The 15,794-nt window shown below is 39.6% G+C and overlaps 1 protein-coding gene across 2 annotated transcripts in view; it reads right to left on the bottom strand.

Annotated features, from left to right (window-relative positions):
* Nucleotides 1-15,794, bottom strand: part of LOC102847508 (DNA-dependent protein kinase catalytic subunit-like) — a 309,905-nt gene that overhangs the window by 83,004 nt on the left and 211,107 nt on the right. For both annotated transcript variants that reach the window (XM_006880417.1, XM_006880418.1), the window contains exons 56-62: nt 12,045-12,218; nt 10,548-10,646; nt 9,113-9,320; nt 8,243-8,432; nt 6,245-6,481; nt 4,206-4,312; nt 2,156-2,287 (exon numbers count right to left, since the gene is read on the bottom strand). In XM_006880417.1, coding sequence (XP_006880479.1) covers nt 2,156-2,287; nt 4,206-4,312; nt 6,245-6,481; nt 8,243-8,432; nt 9,113-9,320; nt 10,548-10,646; nt 12,045-12,218 — 1,147 coding nt within the window. The remainder of the gene's footprint in view (nt 1-2,155; nt 2,288-4,205; nt 4,313-6,244; nt 6,482-8,242; nt 8,433-9,112; nt 9,321-10,547; nt 10,647-12,044; nt 12,219-15,794) is intronic.

The raw sequence follows: 15,794 nt of genomic DNA, 5'->3' as shown, positions 1-15,794 counted from the left end.
TTTGGCTTTTTCTTTTTTTTTTTTTTTTTTTTTTTAGATTTGGCTTTTTCTTGATACACAAATATTATAATGTGGTTTAAATGGAATGTTTCTTCCCATTTAATACATGGTAGACAGGCTTTGTGTGTTTGACTCACTGCTTCTTGAGCCTTATGTGCCAGTTCCTGAACCTTCCTGGCCATTGCACTCAATCCTTTTCTAGGACAGCATGATGGCTTTTAAGTGAAGGGATCCTGGAGGACAGGTCATAGTGGTGACTGGTTTATCACTGTCCAATGCGGTATCAAAGAGCTTCAACTTTGGCTATAGGACTTATACCATAAACAAACATTGGCAGAACTAAGTTTTGAAATTTCCTATAGTGTTAAGTAAATACATTGCTGATATTTGGTCTATATTAAACACATTGCCCAGTTGTGAAAAAATAATACTAACTGTTGAAATTTAAGAACTATCAAACAATAGTACTTGAAAAACAGAAAAATGTTTTCTCATACTTTTTCAAAATAGTATCCACTGCCTTTGCTTTTTCCAGGCATATGTAAGATGAGCTGACAGGACTGAGGATCTGAGTGCCATGCAGCCCCAAGTGTCCACCTGTACTCTGAGCACATACATCTGCCTTACCAGCAAGCATCAAACCAGATGCAATGAAGTAGTAATGTGTGTGGTGGGACAACAGGCTGGGAGGGTGGCAGGAAATCAAAAGACAAATTTCTCTGGGTAAAACTGCTGTCAGGGATCTCCTCAAAGTGCTAAAGACTAAGGTACACCTGATTCAGGCCATGGTCTTTGCAATTACTTGCTATGCTGGACAATGACTAGAGTTGACAGAAGAAGAATTGATGCCTTCGAGTTGTGCTGCTGGAGAAGAGCATGAACTGCCAAGAGAACAGGTTTATCCTGGAGAGGGTGAAACCAGGCTGTTCCTTGGAGGCAAGGATTTTGAAGCTCCATCTCACATATTTTAGGCATGTGGCCAGGAGGGACCAGGTCTTGGAGAGGGACATCATGCTTCGAAGGGTGGAGGGACAGTACAGTAGAGGAAGACCCTGGATGAGAGAGACTGACAGTAACTGGGGTTATGGGGTAGGTTTGTCAGAGACAGTAAGACTGGCTCAGGACAGGGCAGGGCTCAAAGCTATTGTATATAGGATTGCTAGGATTCGCAGGTGATGTGCTGGCACACAACAACAATAGTAAGAAAGATCTGGTAATTACATGACTCAGTACTTGGGACTAAAGTACAAACACAGACACACACACACACAAGTCTAGGCAGCACTATGGTACCCATGCCTAACTCGCGATCTGGATGTAGTGGTACTGTCAGATACAAAGTCATCACTGATGGAGGCTGGTGGAAAGGCTACAAGGGAGCCATCAGTATTTGTGTGACTTCCTTTAAATCTTTACTTATTTCAAAATAAGTTTAAAACTTACTATAGAGCTAGGTACACATAACCTATTATCATAATCAACATTATTAAGGAAAATATCAAGAATAATAAAAGATAAGGTATTATGGTTTATTGTATAGCATTATTCTGTATGTATTACAATTTTCAGATATATTTTAAAGGATTATTTCAGTGTAAATCAAAGGAAAGTGAATCTGTACTCTAGGGATAAATATCCTGTTTTTACCAAAGAATACAAGTCAGGAATCTCATCCACACTCAATACCTTATTTTATGCTCAAATAAACTTTGTAGAAAAATGACTTCCAAAGATATTGTGAATGCTCTAGAAATAGTGGTGTGAACGAAGCTAAACTGATACTCTTCTGATTTTGCAAAAACTGCTGTATTTTGTATAACCAAAATTATAATACCTTACTCATTATTTCATTCTGATTTAACATCATTAAGCAAGAAAACTGGATTTTATTTTCCAGTTGTATAGATGGAGACATTGTGGCTCAACGACACAAGTGATGAGGGTCAAGTTCTAGGTGACTCTATGTCATGGAAAGGAGATACAGAACAAATGAAGGGCAGAGCTAGAACTGAGACAAGACTTTATAATTAAGATCATCCCTCTGACAATCAGCATTCCATTTGTGATAGTGTCACCCTAAATATGGTCAAGCCCAGAACTGTTAAGCAGACTTTACTTTCCTTTGAATAGAAAATGAGCCCACCCAGGGACAAACCTGGGCCACAGCCTGCAGGGGGGTGATCACACAGCTGTGTTTGATCTGGATGTCTGGAAGGTCTCCTTGACGGTAACTTCTGTACAGAATAACATGGGCATCCTGCTTCATTTTTAACTCACTTTTGATCTCCTGCAACAGTTAGAAAAGGAAAAAGAGAACTTTTATTTTAGAGAATCAGTAGTGTCTTAGATACAACTTTGATTTTTTGGCCAAGCAATGATGATATCATTGGAAATGGCAGGCTGCCATGGTAGCATTCATTGGGAGAAAACAAACTCAAGACAGAAGTGGTTATGGCAGGTGAACAGGGAAAATATAATTCAAATGCTTCTTTCAAAGTAACCCAAACAGTCACAAAATGGGAGAATTTGATCTGGATCTTCCCTGAAACACCAGTCACAGGGCTATGGCCCCAGCAGGCTTTATCTTCTTTTCCTCCATGGACTAGAGTGTCTTCTCTACATTTTTACCATCAGTCTCCATTTATTTAAAATACAATCCCTTAAAATACATTGTCTGTCTTGCTTCTTTCAGGATAGGTCTTTGTGACAGGAGATCTTTATGGGCTTATATGCATGCAGCATTATGAGCACATTATGGCACAGAGCACAGAACTTCCCAAGTAAGGTACTTATTTCCTTAATGGGCCACAAGTGACTCAAAGAGGACACACACACTGAGCATGCTGCTGGGGCCTGCTGTACACACACACACACACACACACACACACACCCCATGCTGTTGGGGCCTGCTGCACGCACGCACACACACACATGCACACTCTCACTGTGCATGCTGCTGGGGCCTGCTGCACACACACACACACACACACACACACACACGCACACACGCTGAGCATGCTGTTGGGGCCTGCTGCACACACACTGAGTACCAATGCCACCTGCTCAGCTCCGTGTGACACAACAAAACACTTCCCAGAAACTTCAGAGGAGGGGAAAAAACGTCCTGCTGCTGTGGTGCAGATTCAGATTCACAGTGATCCTATAGGACAAAACAGAGCTGTCCCACAGGACTTCTAATGTAAATCTTTAAGAGAGCAGAGTGTCACATTCTGTTCTTGAAAAGCAGCCGGTAGATCTGAAGTGCTGGTTTTCTGGTTACCAGCCACACGCTTATACACAGTGCCACCAGGGTTCCTTTCTCTGCTGACCAGGCACAGACGTCCCCTGGAGTCTGAGCAAGAGACAGGAACAAGTCCCTCAGTTGTGGGGTGCAGTGTGACACAAGAAAGCAGACCCAGAACAAGGGTCTCAGCTGTCAAGCATGGTGTAACAAAGCAGAGGAAATCTGCTGAGTTATTCCAACTTAGCATCTTCATCTTTAAAACAATTAGTAATGAGAGAGGCAGGAGTAAGACTAGAAATTTCTTCTTCCTCCACAGAAAATACATTGGAGTTAATGAAATGGCTAAAGATTTAGTCTTTTTCCACAATCTAGCCTCTCTTTTCTTTGTCAATTAAGTCAAATGATTGAGTTATAAGAAAAGTCAAAGTTAGAGCTAAACAACATTATTCATTATTTCACACTCTGAAAACAATGTTTCAATTGACCTTTTCTCCTAGAATATCTCCAGGAGAGGGGTGAGCTGAAGCAGGCCCATGCCTGAACAGTAGGGTCTTTGGAGGTTTCGTCTGTGAAGGTGGCTAAGGGTCTCCAAGCACTTAAGCTGTAGTAATTAGAAGTGGCCTCTTCTTCCATGCTGAGAAAGCCAATCTGTGGAGAAGTCTGAGCTTTGTGGAGAGGTAGCATTAAAAGACAGAGAAGGGGTTCTGGGGAGGCAGGCAGGCTCCCCACAGAAGAGGGCAGGAGGCTCAATGGGCTCACTCCAAGGCCATCTCTTGACCTGTGGGCTATCAGAGTAGACAGAGATCCACAGCCAGCCTCATGTGAGGCTGTTCTGTGGCTGAGCTATGCACACGTACATCAACCAGCACCTGAGCAGATAGTGTTTTCCTAACTAGCATGTATATTCCCTGACTTGAAACAAGTAATTATGCCTAATCACATGGGTGAAAAAGACACATACCTTCTCACGTTTCTGTTCAACAACACCTTTTCTGGCATAAATTAAACTGAGCTTTTCTTGATCCTTTAAAAATCGTCTACGTAATCTTAATATTTCTGCCCGATCATCTGTGCGTAAAGAAGACAAAGCAAGTTGACTATTAAAAACACTCACTGCTGTCAAGTCAGTCTAACTCAGTCCAACTCAGTCTAACCTCCAGCAAGTTATCAGAGGCTGTATATCTATGGGACGAGGGAGACTGCTGTCTTTTTTCCAAGGAACTACCAGTGGATTCAAACCACCAGGGAGGCACCAGCTTTGGGTGAGCTGGGCAATTCTTTATGATCCAGGCCACCAGAGGCCCTTCCAGTTGGAGTTGGTGGGTCATGACTTCATAGAACAAAAATTTAATTCTTCACAGTTAAAGAGGCTCCAAGTCCAAACTTGGAGGCTAGCTTTAGGAGGTGGTCCTTCTTTACTACATGGGGCGATCCCTGGAGATGTAACTGCCTCTGTTACTATGAGGTAGTGATTGTCCCCATGTCTGTATCTATTTTTATCTTCCCTGAACTCAGAAGTGGCTAGGTTTAAGGGTCCACCCTATACAGATAGGACTGCACCTGATCAATACATTTCATTGTTGTTGTTGGTAGGTGACACTGAGTTGAGTACAGCCCAACCACAGATCTGAATCATGTCCTATCCTGTGCCATCCTCAAGCTTCTTGACACACTAAAAACCACTGTAACAATCTACCTGCTTAAGGATCTTCCTCCCCTTCATCAAGGAAAACCCTGTTCATTTCATTAGACTATATTATGAAAGGTAAATGGCATTATTTAACCTCATGTGATACAGTTACATGATTAAATCATCATAGAATTCAGCCAGGCTATCAACACATACTTAAGAGGAACACAATTCATCCTGCTAGACATAAGGGCTAATTCCAAGTGAGAAGGGAACCTCACTACCATCAAGAACAGTATGGAGTATACATCCATCCTCTGGATCTGGAGTCCCTGTGCTGAGAACCTCCTTGATCCAGGAAAGAGCAAGTATGTAAACCTGGAGATTGTGAGAGATGGGCAAGATGGGGGTGGCACCAACAGTGGGAACCATGTGATGGTAAATGGGAGCTGCACTGGGGTTTTGGCACATGGAAAAGGCAGCTGCAGTGGGTCCGCAGATCTATGGAGAGGAGTGCTGGAGAAGCATAGTATCTCTGGGCACTTGTTAGTGGAGCCGAAGAAGTGTAACACTTGCCTCAGCAGAGCGTGAGCACAGCCAACACACAGAGGCTGAGAGCTGATCCTGAATGATCAGCGAAACAGTTGTATCTGATGACTTCTCTATTAAACTACATAATGGTGAGCTTTGTCTGTGAGTTCTGTATGGCCTCTGCAATGAATTCTTAAACTTGAGGAGAAGTAAAATGTTGAGGGGAGGATGGCTAGTACCAAAACTGGAAAGAAATAAAGCTGGTGAGTGGAGTATGTCTGATCTCCACCTCAGAGGAGGAGGAGATGGATGCATCTTGCGCTTCCTCCTCAGGAATTCAGGCACCATTAGATTGTAACATGCAGATCATCTGCAAATACATGTATGAGAGTACTGCTGAGTACTCTCCAGTACTGGGGTAGTACTCCCCGAGAGTAGTACTATCAACAGATGCTAGAAAGTGGAAGAGTGAATCACAAAAGGAACCGATACAGTTAAGACCCTAATTTTGGGTTTTAATTTTCAGATTGTAGAAATAGATTTGTTCTTAAAATATTAACGGTATTTGTTCTGCAGCAGCACCATGAAATTCATTATGGTTTCTTGCCTAGCCCTTCCTTTCATGTTCCAGGCAGTCTCCAAATCAATGCCTTTAGTCTAACTTGTGCACACATATGTCCAGAATGTTTCAAACTATGCTTCGACATGGAAAGCACCGACATTTACTGAATTCAGTTTTAATGGACTTAATAACAGGTTACATGAACATCTGCATACAGTTGGAAATTAGAGCAAGAAGATGGGATGCAATAATTTAGAGGGTAGGTTACCATAAATACTTTGTGCAAGGTTTGCTTTACCTTTGACTTTGTTATCCAGCTCATCCCCTGGAAGGCCCAGCTTCTTTTTCCCAAAATTGGGACCTACTGACTTCAGTGATGCTCGGGATGAATTTTCCCTCCTCTTGTGGACAAACAGCAGGGAAGAAGAGAGGGAGTCAGATGACAGCGGGACTGTGTAATCTGCCAATGGGTCAACGCTGCTTCCAGTCAGCCAGTTAAATGAGCTTCTCCCATCTGTAAATGTACATGTCACAATGTGTTAGAAATATGTCCCAAAATCACGTAAACACCTCCAAGCAATAGAGCAGGTGGCTGAGCCACACCAAGTGAGGGAAACCCTGCCTAGGGTTTAGCTGCTATGCACAGGACGTAGGTCTGGGTGGGACAGGGGGGCTAATACAAGAGAAGCAGGTTGGTGTGTGCAAGCCAGCTGGAGACTGCTGCATAAGAGTACTATTACAGAGTATTGTTTTCCCTTTTGGTACTAAATATCCAGAATTTCTTTTTATTTTATTTTATTATTTTTGTGTGAGTGTACCATTAAATCAGATCTGACTGGTACAGGAGGAGATTGTCCCTCCTTCCCCAGCAGAGCATCAGGTGGATTTGAACCATGTGCCTCTGGGATTGTAGTTGTAGCTCCTTGCCACTAGGCCACCAGAGCTCCCCTTAGAATTCCTAATACAGTGTAATATAATTGCAATGGTAATCATTTATTCTCAGAACTGGAAAACTGGTATGAAGGAAGCACTTCAAGGTATTAAAAAAAATTAAAATCTTTTTCTACACAATTTGTAGTATGGCGATCAAAGGAAACAGATGAACCATTTAAGAAAGAATTACGTTAAATTGTAAACACAGGTAATAAATTTTGTCCAGCTGTGCTTCCCTCTTTTTTTTTTAAAAAAAATAATTATTGAAAATATGCACAGCAGAACACACTTCAACTTAACAATTTTTACGTATAGTACTGAGTACTATATTCCTACAAGCAGTGTTTGAGTTTCAAAGGTTTAACCTTCAGTAAATGTTAAAAATTTTATTTTGTTTTATTGTTGTTTTTGAGGATATACACCTCAAAACACGCACTAATTCAACAGTTTCTATATTGAAAACTCCAGGACACTGATTATATTCTTCCAAGTTGTATAACTGTTCTCACTCTTTTGAATTTTTCCTCTCCCAACAACACAAACTGACTGCCTCTAAGTTTCTTATCTAATCTTTTGAGTTGGTGCTCAATGTGATCCCATATAATCTTTACTAATTAACTTAATGTTTATTTTAATGAAGACTCAAGGTGGTATGCTTGGTTTAAGGTTTAGTCAGGGTTCATTTACCCTCAGTGGCTCCAGAAAGTCTAGGTCCCATGAGAATCTGAATTTCTATTCAGGATTTTCTTTCTTTGGATTAGAATTTTTCTAAAGATTGATCAAATGGTAAGCAGGTATCATCCAGTTCTGGTCTGTCTGATGGAAAAGGAGGTAACTTTTCTTCATAAGCCCCACTTACTCCTGACCCTCTTCCTTCCTTTGCTGTCCCAGACTGACAAGAGACCAAACTGTACCCTGGATGGCTGTGTTTAAGTCTTTAAGAACACAAGCACTATGCAAAAAGTTAGAAGGGAGAACAAAAACCTTAGACCTGACTACTAGGCCAATTAATAGGGATAGCCTGTGAAATCATGAACATAAAGCTCTAAACCAAATAAATCCTATAACATGTCTAGTTGTGTAAAATTTTAAATTTGATGCACCCAACAGATTTTTCTGGACAATAAAACAAGATATTTATGTATGGACACATATTCTTATTTCTTCAATCAGAATCAACCCATTCCCTCCTTTAACTAACACATATTTCTCATGATTCTTATCTTCTTTCACTTACAAGAAGTTCATATTCTTGAAAGCAGAGGCTGCCTCTACAAGTCAGAATGCCTTGGGCTTACTGATTTCACTTACTGGACCAGAATGTGTTCAGATAGGTGATTACCTGTATTTTGGGTAGGTGTGAAGTTCCAGGGCTGCTGAGTAGCCCGTACTTGCCCAGCCATTAGCCCTGGGGCTGTAGGGGAGCCATCCTGGGTTCGAGACTGGGCAGCATTTTGAGAGGTTTGAGTCTCAATAAACAGTGGAGTGAGGACAGTGCTTCTAAAATGCCAGTCAGAATCAATAGTGTATTCCTGCATAAAGGAAAGTTTCTCATAAACAAATGTTCTTCCTTTATCAATACTGAAATGGTTTTGCTTTAACTCTAACAGTAACACTTGCAAGTATGTACCATAAGTTATATTTCTCTGTGGGAAACAGCTAAAGAAAAACCTTTGTAAATATAAAACTTTAAATTAAGTAACCATTCACACCAAAATCCAACTGTATTTATCTGTTTCTTGACTCCTTAGCATTTTGCATTCAAAGATTTTATGTAATATTAAATAGTGGCACTAAAAACAAATTCAGAAACTTAAATGGCTCAAATATTTCCTTCAAGTTTACCATGTGCCAGGTACTAGGATACATACCAAGAACACAAGCATGGACAAAACAAAGCCTCATGGGAGGCTGGTGGAGACAGGTACAACTAATGCACCACTGTATGTAGCTCCCAATAACTTGTTTTGGATGCCGTCGAAATGGGCAAGTCAAGCCTCTACACCAGTCTGTTCAAAGACCAATGTGTGTACATAGCAGGTTCCAGGGTGGTTGAGCAGAAAGTGTCTTGGTGAAGAGTGTGGTACAGGAGTGAATACAGGCAGAGGTTCCCAAAAGGAACTGGAGAACATTCCAAATGGAGCAAATATTTTTAACTAAATAACAGGAAAAATTACAATATTTATTAATATTAAAGAGAGAAGTACCTCACCTGAAATTTGCATTCTGACAGAGGATGCTCAAACAAGGGACTTGAGTAATCTGGGCTTAGGCTGGTCATTTCAAGCAGAAAATCTGTTGCTAAACTTAAAAAGTGCACTTCTATTTTAGGAGAATATAATGAATTTAGTGCCAACAATCGGTCCAAAGTATGTGATGGTAACCTAGTTTCATGACTCCAGAAGTTTCGAATAATTAATCTGTAAAGCAGAGAGGGAAAAGCTTATGCTTAGAAACCAGCAAGTGAGAAAAGATGTACTATGCACAATGGCAGATGGGGAAGGCACATCTCAACCTAGAAAGGGACATCCTCAACCTAGAAAGAACTCAGGGTGAAAATGGTATGCACTGCAGAAAGGGATTATCCTAAAAAAAAAAAATCCAGTATATTTAAGAAGAGATGAGAAAATGGGTGATTTTTGTTATCATCTGATTACCTTAAAAGTTTTCAATGATGACTGTATAATACTGACTGTGAGAAAATAGTTTTTGGAGTTTTTTTCTTTGTGTAATAGGTGAGAAAACATTTTAAGAAATTATATCACTACTTAATACAATCAACTCAGAAAATCACTGTTATAAAATACTCAGAACTTGTTTTTAGGTGCTACCTAGTCAGTTCTGATTCACAGCCACTCTGATGGCACGACAGATCGAAACCCTGTCCAATCATGCTCTTCGGCTGCGCTTAAAGCCCATTGTTACAGTCCTCTGTGTAACCTATCGTGCTGAAGGTCTTCCTCTCATTCACTGACACTCTACTATTCCAAGCATGAAGTCATTCCCAAGGATGGACACTTCTTGACAACATGCTAAAAGTCTGTAAGGTGAGAATTCTCACTATTCTTGCCTCCAAAGAGCACTATAATGCATTTCTTCTAAAATCATATTTTTCTTTTCAAGTTTTAAAATAACTGACATCGGGGTTGAGGGAAGATAGAGAAGGAGGGGAGGAATGATGTATACAGCATTGTAACAGATGAGGGAGAACTGTTTAAAGGGATATATGATTGGGTATTATTGTCATGACAGAAGTCCAGAATAAAGGCTGCACAGTGGAGTGAACTTGGGGGTAGGGACTGCATAACAATGAAAGAGTTTTTCTTTTACATTTCAAGGAGGAGAGTGAACTGGGGGGGAGAGGGTCAGCAGGGAGAAAAGTGCAACAATGAATGACTGGAAACCCTAAGTCTCTGTAAACTTTCATTAAAATGAATTAAAAAAAAAAAGAATAAAATAACGGTCAGGATTTTTTAAGTGTACTCTTAATAATGTGATTTAAAAAATATTTTTTAGTAAACATTATAATAAAAAGAAAGCGGAAAAAAAATGTTAATTATACAAACACATTTCTAGTACTGGAAGCTAGTCCAGAAAGACAGAACTCTAAAATTGTCTGGCCCAATTATTCCAGGAAGAGAACATACTGAAGCCCATGATTCTCATCGACTAGTCCTTGAATCAACACCTCTTTTGCCATCTTAAATATTTCCTGGGATTCAGCATCTGTTTGACTTTCCGGGTCTCTGTTTAAGAAAAATGATAAGATATTAATATTTTTTTCTATCACTTTTGCTCAACCAAGCAACACTGAGTAAAATAAAACTCCCAAAAAAAACCCCCAAATCAACTACTGCCTTTTTCATGGGATTTAATCTTTCAAAGTTACAGTGGAAGCTGATCTTGCCACCCTCCTTTCATGCCGCATGTCCCACCAGTCATTAAGCAGTGACAGAGGTTCACAGACAAGGGGGAAAATGGTGAGGGGTGGGGTGGCAGAATCAGGGCTGAATGATCCTCTGGAGATGCTAACAAGTTCTTGAAAAGGTCTGCAGTCCCAGGAGGTGTTGACAAATGTTTCTTCAGTGTGAAAAGTACTTCCACAGAAGTTATATGTTGTTGTAAACGTCAATTTGGAACCTATCCATAGCTGACCCTCTAGCAAGTTTTCAGGGGCAGTAAATCACATGAGAGGAGACTGCCCTTTCTAATCCTTCATGGACTGAAATGTCCTTTGGGATTGAAGTGCAGCTTCTTACTACTAGGCCACCAAAAATTTAACATGCTGACTTTTACCTACTCATGGGTAAAAACGAATAAAAGAAGGATTTGTTTCAACACCCCAAAATAAACTTGCTATATACAGTAATAATATAGGAGTTGGCACTGTTGCTAATAGTATTTATGGTAATCCCAGGCACAAAGGAACAAAATACTATAGTTGTGCCTGGGTGACTGTACTCTAAAAGGATTTTCACCAGGACATTTTCAGAAGTAGATTGCCAGGCTTAATCTGTCTCAGTCAAGAACCTCCGACAAAATCCGTTAAGCATCGTAGCAACACACAATGAGACACATAGAAACACTCTTCATTGAAACAGGTGGTCACTGCACACGAGATCCCTAGCCAGGAAATGACAACGGAAAGCAAGAATTCTACCACTGCCCACCAGCGTCCTACTATTATGATAAAAGCAGTTCATATAAGCATTCTTATTACTGTGTACTGACTGCTAAAAATATCTAAATGACCCTTTGAAGTAAACTTATGTTATAAATCCTAACAGGATCCCCTAAACTCAACCCTGCCTCCCCACTTAGGAACGGGTTGGCTTTGTGAGGTTAATAATGCAGCACTAGTGTAGACTGGATCTTAAGCTAATCTCTTTTGAGCTACAAAATAAACTGAATAAGCATGAAGCCAGCAGGGAAGCAGGAAGGTTATGCCAAGAATATCAGCTCTCTAAAATATCAGGAAATAAGATGAAGGGACAAAGACTTTCCTCCAGAATTAACACCCTAAACCCTTCAACCTTCTAAATCTTGAGAAAAGAATTTCTTTGTGATAAATGCCATGCATCTGTGATATTTCTGTTATAGTGGTATTAGATAACTAAGACACAACATAACAATGTACATTTTACCTGTAATTGTCATGAATCCACATGAGGATATTATACATTTGCTCCCTACATGTTAGAGAGGGATGGGAAATAAATTCTACTACAGAAGTCAGAAGCTCTCGAAGTTCTACTGGTTTCAATTTTGCCATCATCTTATAAATTATGATCAAGCACACTTTTTGTCTTTCATCATCTCTATAAAAAGAAAATTTTTAAAAACAGGTCAATTTAAATATTTTGCTATCATATTTTCAAGGTAACAAAGGTAACTTTGTGCATTCTATAGTGTCAAAATTTGTTATCTTTATATTATAGTATTATTCTTTAAAATAAATACTGCAGGCTAGATAAATTATTAAAAAATAAACAACTGACTGTAGTATTAGCTCTCAAAATGGACCCTGGAAATTAAAAAAAAAAAAAAACCCAACCCAAAAAACCAGAAACCTCTATTAGTGAAAAAATTAGCAAAATTCAAATGATGTCTGTAGTTTAACTGATGGTAATATACTAATATAAATTTCTGAGTTTTGACCAAAATGCCATGCTTGTCCAAGAAGGAGAAATAGAATGGATGGTATGTTGAGTGTATGTGCACTGTCTTCTAATGTTTCTTTAATCTAAAATTATTAAAAACAAATAAAAAGCATACTTTTAAAATCTTTGATAATATAAAATAAAATAATCGAACTATAAGAATTCCGTGGCTTAAAGGCAATAATTCCAAGCGCTAGTACATCACCCAGCATGCCATGTCGGAGGGGTGAGTGCAGACTGGACCTCACATAGAGCAGGTAATGTCCTGGCAGGGCAGGGATCTCACTATATATGTTGTTGTTTGTTGTTTGGTACCAATGAGTCAGAACCGACTCACACACACCAGATACTTAGAAAATAGGTCATGGAAGGTATCAGAAGGCAATTACATATAGCAGCTGCTACTGACACATTATATCAATAATATATCAATAATTTGTCATCATGTGAAAAAATGTGTATTAGAAAAGAGTACTGAAACATAAAAAATAATAATTAACTAGCAGGTTTTTATAAAAATTAATTTCATGGCTGGGAACTCCCCCAAATAAATGTTGAATTTCTAATTCTTGAATCAGTATGCATGATTATTTAGAAATAACTGGTTTTCTTCAGTTATGTTAATAATGTTTGCCAGTGGAGTGTAGAAGCTAAAAGAAGAAAGGACTTTACCCTAAAGCTGAGACTTGAAATTCAAATACAGCCTCCATAACTTGTTGTTGTTAAGTGTTGTTCAGTCGAGTACAATTCATAGTGACCCTATGAACTGCAGATCTGAACCCTGTTCTATCCTGTGCCCTTTACACACCTTCTGACACACTAGAATCACTGAGGCAGTCACTGTGTCAATTTACTTGGTCAAGGGTCCTCCTCTCTTTCACTGACCCTCCACTCTTCTAAGTATCATGTCCCTCTCCAAGGAATAGCCTCTCCTAGGAACATGCTCAAAATGTGTGAGACAAAGCCTCATTATCCTTGCCTCTGAAGAGCACTCTGGCTGAACCCTCTCCAAGACATATTTGTTTGTTCTTATTACCACCCAAGGGATGTTCAGTGCTCTTCTCCAACACCACACCTCAAAGGCATCAATTCTTCTGCCGTTATCCTTAGTCACTGTACAGCTCTCAGATGAACAACAAATGACTGGAAAGATCATGGCCTGAATCAGACTCATTTCAGTCCTCAAACTGACATCACTACTCCTCAAAAATTTGGAGAGTTCCCTAACTGCAGACTTTGCCAGTGCAATGCATGCCTCCTTATTTCCTGATAGAGCCATCCATCTGTTTTTATTTTTTAGTCACAGGAACACTAGAAAACAAAGGCAGACTTTCCACAGGATGGAGATGTTGCTCTAACAAATATCTAAAAATGCTGATGTAGCTCTTTAGAACTGGGTAATATTTTGAGGTACTTGATTATAAAAGTCTGTTACTTTGAAGAGACTGTTGTTAAGACTTATGGACACTAAAGGTGGTTCTGATCTGATCTGAGTCACAAAAAAATGAGGATATGTAGTAAAATCTTCTGTCATCCTCAACAGAGTGTTCCTAAGAATGTGGATTTTAAAAACTGGTTCTGGTGAGGTTTTACAGGGAAATGGTGAACAGGTTACTGCATACTTGAACAACAAGAATTTTTCTGAATTGTGCAACAATGAATGAATGGAAATCCAAAATTTGTCAATGTTTATTAAAATTAATAAAATTTTTAAAAAGAATTTTTCTGAATTCCACTAAGATGTTTTATAGAAGGTAGAAATTGTAAAGGATGAATAAAGACATTTGTTTAGATGAATTATAAGCAACATCCTAAAGGGGCTGTACGGTTTCTCCTTCCTGCTTATTGTAAAATTCAAGGTAAAAAGAGATTGATTGAGAAATGAACTGACAAAACCACTACCAACAAGAACAGAAAACCCTCCAAAACTTAGAAGATTTTTTCAAACTACAGTGTTGAAACTTAGTAGAAATGCTGGGGCTTGTCCATGGTGCTCTTGAAGTTAAAAGTCTGAATATTCTACCAATTCTTTAGAAGTGAAATCAGAAAGGTGATAGCCAGGTGGATGTTGTAAACAAGTTCATCATCTGTCATTCTTACATGGCCAACAGCCACTGCTAAACAAAGACTCATTTTCATCTGGGATTTGACGGTGGACTTCATCTCATCTCCTTTTGTCACCATGTTCTCATTGTGGGTAATCAGAGACGGGAACTGCCAGCCTTAATTCAGGCCTGGACTTAGGATTCTTGGGATCTGCTTGATCAGGGATTCAGAGGACAAAAACACATCATATTTCTTGGCCAGCTTTTTTACTAGATTCCTATTCTTGTTGAGTTTTTTCAAGCACTTTGGTGTCCATGTGGGGGATATCCACAGCCTTCCCTTCATCACAGTGCTGCTGATCCTCAAGAACACACACAGAGAACCTGGAGCATTGGGTTGGACTTAAGCCTGATGGTCCCTGAGAAGCGTTTGTCTTTCTGAGGGTTAGAGTTCTTCAAACCTATTAGTGGCTCCTATATTGCCTCATAGAGGGTATTCCAAGAGATTTTCTGCTCATAGCTCTCAATGTCACAATAGTTGGAAAAGAAACTATGTTGTTAAAACTGAGCAAAGTGCCTCTAGAAAGGACAGCAAAGGAATTGTTACATATTCTTTTGTCAAAGAGATCTATCAAAGTATCTAAACAACCACATCAGCAGAATCTGTCAACCTAGACTAAAGAGACAGGATGAAATGAAGGCAAGTGCTCCACCTCAGCTAGTTCTACAGGCAGATGGACCAAAGTCTCCAACTTATTACAGGGTTCCAATCTAATAACTGTCTTTCAACTCATTCTAATACTTCACTTTTTAAGATGTTATTACTATTGTCTTTTATTATCAGTATATTCATAAATATCATTTCTGTTTGTCTTCGATAGGGACCTCTGGTAGTCTGATCCACAGGGAGTTGAGCTACTGTTGCTGGGAGGTGCCATCGAGTCAAGCGTGGCTCAGAGCAAACTCATGAACAATCAACTGGAACCCTGTTCTATCCCATGCCATCTTCACAATCTCTGACAGTCATGCCCATTGCTGTAGGCACTGTGTCAACCCACCTGGTTGAGGGTCTTTCTCTCTTTCGTCGTTCCTCCACCTTCCCAAGCATGATGTTTCTCTCCAAGGAATAATGTTTCCTAGTAACATGTTCAAAGTATGTGAGATGAAGCTTTATTATCTTTTCCTCCAA

The sequence above is a fragment of the Elephantulus edwardii genome, unplaced genomic scaffold, assembly GCF_000299155.1.
Source record: "Elephantulus edwardii isolate Elephantulus edwardi_28Jun2011 unplaced genomic scaffold, EleEdw1.0 scaffold00008, whole genome shotgun sequence".
NCBI classification, from domain to species: domain Eukaryota; kingdom Metazoa; phylum Chordata; class Mammalia; order Macroscelidea; family Macroscelididae; genus Elephantulus; species Elephantulus edwardii.
Note: the sequence above shows the minus strand (reverse complement) of the source record. Positions and strands in the feature narration are given on the sequence as shown.